The sequence below is a fragment of the Dipodomys merriami genome, unplaced genomic scaffold (genome assembly GCF_024711535.1).
Source record: "Dipodomys merriami isolate MVZ:Mamm:240054 unplaced genomic scaffold, mDipMer1.0.p SCAF_19, whole genome shotgun sequence".
Lineage (NCBI taxonomy): Eukaryota > Metazoa > Chordata > Mammalia > Rodentia > Heteromyidae > Dipodomys > Dipodomys merriami.
The window spans coordinates 29,809,760-29,814,628 of NW_027203270.1; the positions used below are offsets into that span (position 1 = coordinate 29,809,760).

The 4,869-nt window shown below is 59.8% G+C and overlaps 1 protein-coding gene across 1 annotated transcript; it reads right to left on the bottom strand.

Annotated features, from left to right (window-relative positions):
• Nucleotides 1-1,168, bottom strand: Sp6 (Sp6 transcription factor). The gene has a single exon (XM_070026864.1). The coding sequence runs from the start codon at nt 1,140-1,142 to the stop codon at nt 3-5; it is 1,140 nt and encodes a 379-aa protein (XP_069882965.1). The 5' UTR covers nt 1,143-1,168; the 3' UTR covers nt 1-2.
• Between the last annotated feature and the right edge of the window lie 3,701 nt (nt 1,169-4,869).

A 4,869-nucleotide genomic window follows, 5' to 3' on the forward strand; every position in this document is an offset into this window, starting at 1 on the left:
GCTCAGTTGGAGGGCCCTGCTGCGCTGCTGCTGCCCTCGGCCTCCCGTTTCCCTTTGCCCCCGGCGGGCTCCACGGTGCCCCCGGCCTTGGGGTCTCCGGGGGTGGCTCCCGCGGCCTCCTCCTTGGCACCCTCGTGGGTTTTCATGTGCTTGGCCAGGTGGTCGCTGCGCATGAAGACGCGGCTGCACACGGCGCACGGGAACTTCTTGGTGCCCGTGTGCGTCTGCAGGTGGCGCTGCAGCTCGTCGGAGCGCGTGAAGCGCTTGCCGCAGAAGAGCCAGTTGCACACGAAGGGGCGGTCGCCGCTGTGCCAGCGCAGGTGCGCCTTCAGGTGCGACGTCTTGGCGTAGGCTTTCCCGCAGCCGGGGATGTGGCAATTGTGCAAATGCTTCTTCTTGCCCCCGTCCGGCCCGCACGGAGCTCCCAGTCGCTCCGCCTCCAGACAATTGGGACAGCGACACACGGTCTGGCCCGAGCTGCGAGGCACCGATCGGCGGGAGCCTTTGGGGCGGGCCGCCGCATCCAGACTGGAATCCAGACCCTGGGACTCCGGCGCCGCGGCTTCCAAGACTTTAGCCCCATCGGGCGGCCCCAGGAGGTGCTGCCCTCCGGCGGCGGGGAGGAGGTGGTGCGGGTGCGGGTGGGGCGGCGGGGCACAGAGCTGGTGGTCTCCAACGTAGCCCCCCAAGCCGGCCTGGAGCGCCCCCGGGTGGCCAGGTGAGGTCAACGCACCCTGGGTATGGGGGAGGTCCATCCAGCTGGTGCCGGGATGAAGGTCCCACCACGAGCCATCTTCGGTGCCTGGATGAGTTGGCCGGAACCAGGATTCATAATGGTGTGACATGTCCGGCTGCAGGAGTTTGGAAAAGGGTCCCGGGGCCAGGGGACTATCGCTTTCCAGGTCCTCGCAGGTCACCCGCGAGGAGGCTCCTGGCAGCTCATAGCCCTGGGAGAAGTCTACCTCCGGGCCCAGCGGGAGGCTCTGCAGCTCCCCAGGCGGCAGCGGGGAGGGGTAGTCCCCGGCCTCCGGGCTCGTGTGGCCCTGGTATGTTTGGAGAGGCTGCAGGTCGAGGCGCGGCGGCGAAGCGTGCGGCGCGTCCGTGTGCTGGCTGCCCAGAGAGCCGCAGACAGCGGTTAGCATTGCCGGGATCCGGGGTGGGTGGGGTCAGGGACACCTCAGATGGAAGCTGCAGGAGGCAAAGAAAAGAAGTGAGGAGCCGGGGCGCTGGTGACTCACGCCTGTCATCCTAGCTACTCAAGAGGTTGAGATCTTAGAATCGCAAGCCAGCGCGGGCAGGGAAATCTGTGAGGCTTTTATCTTCAATTAACCACCAGAAAACTGGAAGCAGAGTCATGCGTGGCTCAACGTGGGAGAGCACTACTAGCCTTGATCACAAAAGCTCAGAGATAGGTCTTGAGTTCAAGCCCCACAACCCACCCCACCCCACCCCCAAAAAGTGAGGAAAATAGCCCGCACACTTTCCTCCTAACCCAGATCTTACCACACACACACACACACACACACACACACACACACACACACCACAAAGTGCAAAAGAGTACTCCTCTCATCCCGAACTTCATGCAAGAAGGGTTGCAAACAGAGTCTTCCCAGGAGCACAGGATCCTACACCTAGGACCCAGCTCATAGATGACAGTGTAAGAATCGGCCCTATGCCTGCTACTCCAACTGGCAATGGCATTTGTCCCCTGCAGACATGCTGCCAGCTCACATGGATGATCTTAGACTTTCTCTGCTTCCCTAGTTTAATTAGGACATCGATTGGAGAGGAAGGGTGCTTCTGAAATGGAAAGCTTGAGTTTAAAAAAAAGCCTAAAGCAAGTCTTTGTACCATCACCAGCCTCTGCAGCAGGAAGAGCATTTCATCTCTGTACATACTATCCCCTGCTTCCTTCCTGGCTTGGTTGACTCTGTCTGAAGAAACCCACTTCCACATCAGCATTTCTCCTGGCAGTGTAGCTATGTGCCAGCTTTGGGACAGTTGCTTCCACTAGAGAAAGCCAAATCCTCTTTCCTGCTCCTGACCCACAACCGTGCTAGCCAACTCTGGAGGTACCTATGCCCATCTTCAAGCTGAGAAAGACCCAGAAACAAGGGGAGGGAAGGGTCAGATTCCCTGGGGAAGAAGTCGCCAAAAACTCAGGAGGGTATAACTGACACCCCCTTAAGGGCTGTAGGATCCGGAATCCAGAAAGAGGAGGGCTGCAAGTAAAATCCTAATCACAAAACTTAAGAGCAAGAATTGCTCTTAAGAATTGCCCAGCGATTATAAAAGAGTCATGCACAATTTGTTAAAGCTACTCAGATGATCCTAACATACAGCACTATTAACAACAAACTCATTTTAAAAGAAAACCAAGCCCAGCACTGATGGCTCACACCTGTAATCCTACTGTAATACTCAGGAGGCTGAGATCTGAGGATTGCAGTTCAAAGCCAGCCTGGGCAGGAAGGCCGGTGAGACTCTCACCTCCAATTAACCACCAGAAAACCAGAAGTAGTACTGTGGCTCAAATGGTAGAGCACTAGCCTTGAGCTGAAGAGCTGAGAGACAGTGCCCAGACTCAGAGTTCAAGCCTCATGATAGACAAAAAAAAAAAAAAAAAAAAAAAAGAAAGGAAGAAAGAAGAAAGAAAGAAAGAAAGAAAGAAAGAAAAAGAAAACCAAACTTGGAGTTGTGATTTGAATAAGGATGTCGATTTATTCAATCAGAAAAAACAAACAAACCTACCATACAGTACTGTGTGGTCTATGAACCAGGTCTCTGGGACCATTGGTTGTAACTCTGTAAACCACTAGAAACCTACAGGCCCAGCAGAAACCTGAACACCCAGTTGGGGAGGGATGGCGCAGGCTTGTAAACCTGAGGTAGGAAGATGAAGAGCTTGTGAGCTTGAAGCCAGACTGACCTAAACATCAAGACTGTGGCAGAGAGAGAGAGAGAGAGAGAGAGAGAGAGAGAGAGAGAGAGAGAGAGAGAGAGAGAGAGAGAGAGACAGAGAGAGACCCTCACCCCTTTCCCCACCACGTAGTTGTAATCTTCTCACCACCTCTCCCTAAAGCCTAGAAGCCTTCTGTAATGGTGGGGGAGAAGGCCAGTCGCTTAGAGAACAGGCTTCTCCATCTTTTCCTTCTCGGGTCTCAGGTGACCCGACCACCTTTTGCCTCTGGGACTAGAGAGAGACACGCAGTACCGCGGAGAGCCAGGGCGCCTACACAGGCTCTGGCAGCTTCACCACAAGAAAGGAACGAACAGGGTGAAGCAGCAGGAACGGAGCCCCAGGCCGGGGCGGGGCAGCCCAGAAGGGGCTGGGCGGGAGCAGCCAGGCCTGGGACCCTAATAGCTTTTGGCGCCTGGGAATTGCCCCCAGGAACTGGGGTGTGGGGGGGGGAGGACGGGGGAGGGAGCGGGAGGGAATGGGGGAGAAGAGGATGATCCCAGCTCTCCAATCAATTGTCTTCTCCGGACAGAACTTGAGAACGCAGGCCCGGGGTACAGAGGCCTTGCTACCAAGATTTCAGGTTAAGAAGAGCGCAGCGCGCGCGTTCCCGGGCTACCCGCTCCTCCTTTCGGGTCGGTGGGTAGAGACACCCTGACGCCTCGGTTCAGCCGGCTGCCTTCCCCGAATCCCAGCGCTCGGGCCGGGACAGATACTTCCCTCCTCTCGATCTACAGTGTTCTAGTCCTCCGGTTGTCCCAGTAGCTCCAGTTGCCCCAGTTTTCCAGTCTCTCCCGTCCTCTGATCGGGGCGTTGGGGGGATCCCCTTACGCCCCTCGGATTCTTTCCGATCACCTCCGCTCCCCACCCCCACCCCCAACACCCGAGGCGGCTGCGAGGCATTCGGAGCGCGTCTTCCCAGGGTCTCCAAAGGGCGCAGCCCGGACCACCCAGACCGGGGCTCCTACCTGGAGGCTGCGCTGGGGCTCCGGGCACCGCGGGGCTGGCGCGCTCACAGGCGGGCGCTCATGGAGGCCCTGCGCTCGGGCCGGCGCTCGGCGGCGAGGGACTCAAAGCCGACGGCGAGCGGGGGCCACGACCAGACCAGACCCGAAGGCGGCGGCGGGCGGCGGGAGGGCGGAGGGAGGGAGGGCGGGCGGCAGCGAGCGAACGAGCGAGCGAGGCCGGCTCCGCCCGTGACTCACCGCGCTCTGCCTGCATCCCCGGCGCTCCGCTCCTTTTTCCTCTCGGCTCGCCGCCCCGCCCACCTCACCTGCGGCCGCCTTTAACCCGTGCGCGCTCGGCGGGGGACCCGGGGGCCGGCCGGCCGGGGCCGGGGCGGGGGAGAGGGAGGGACGGCTCCCAAGTCCCTCTCCTTCGCGCTCCTCCCTTGTCTCCCCCACCGCCAACGTCCCTCGGGTCAGGGAACCTAGAGGGGTGTTTCCCAAATTCTCGAGACCAGCTAGATGGGATAGAAAGTGTTGGGGGGGGGGACCCGGCTCAGGTCCTTGGGGGGGGGGGATGATGGAGGGGGCGGGCCCTAGGGGATGTTCACAGCCACCCTTAGGGTGCTGGTTGCCCGAGCAGCTTTTGATCACTCTCTCTCCCCACCACCAACCCCGGGGGACCCGGGGCAGCGCGGCGGGGAAACTGAGGGCAAAGAGGGAAACAAGCGGACTAAGCGCCAAGGGTGCGCGCAACCCACCCACGGGCCTAGGCCGTGAGAACTTCGTTTAGACCGCGCTCCTCGCTCGCCCCTTCTCTCCGCCGTCCTTACCCTTTCTCTTTCCAGCGCCCCGGTCCTCCCTCTCGGCAGCTCGCCTTTTTTGGGGGTGGTGGGGTGGCCATTTCTCCCCGCACCGTCTCCCCCATTTTCCAGTCTCCAGCTGCCCCCTCTCCATTCGTCT

Excerpts from the sequence above, each read along its gene's own strand:
- Sp6 (XM_070026864.1), bottom strand. The coding sequence starts at position 1,142 with ATGCTAACCGCTGTCTGCGGCTCTCTGGGCAGCCAGCACACGGACGCG.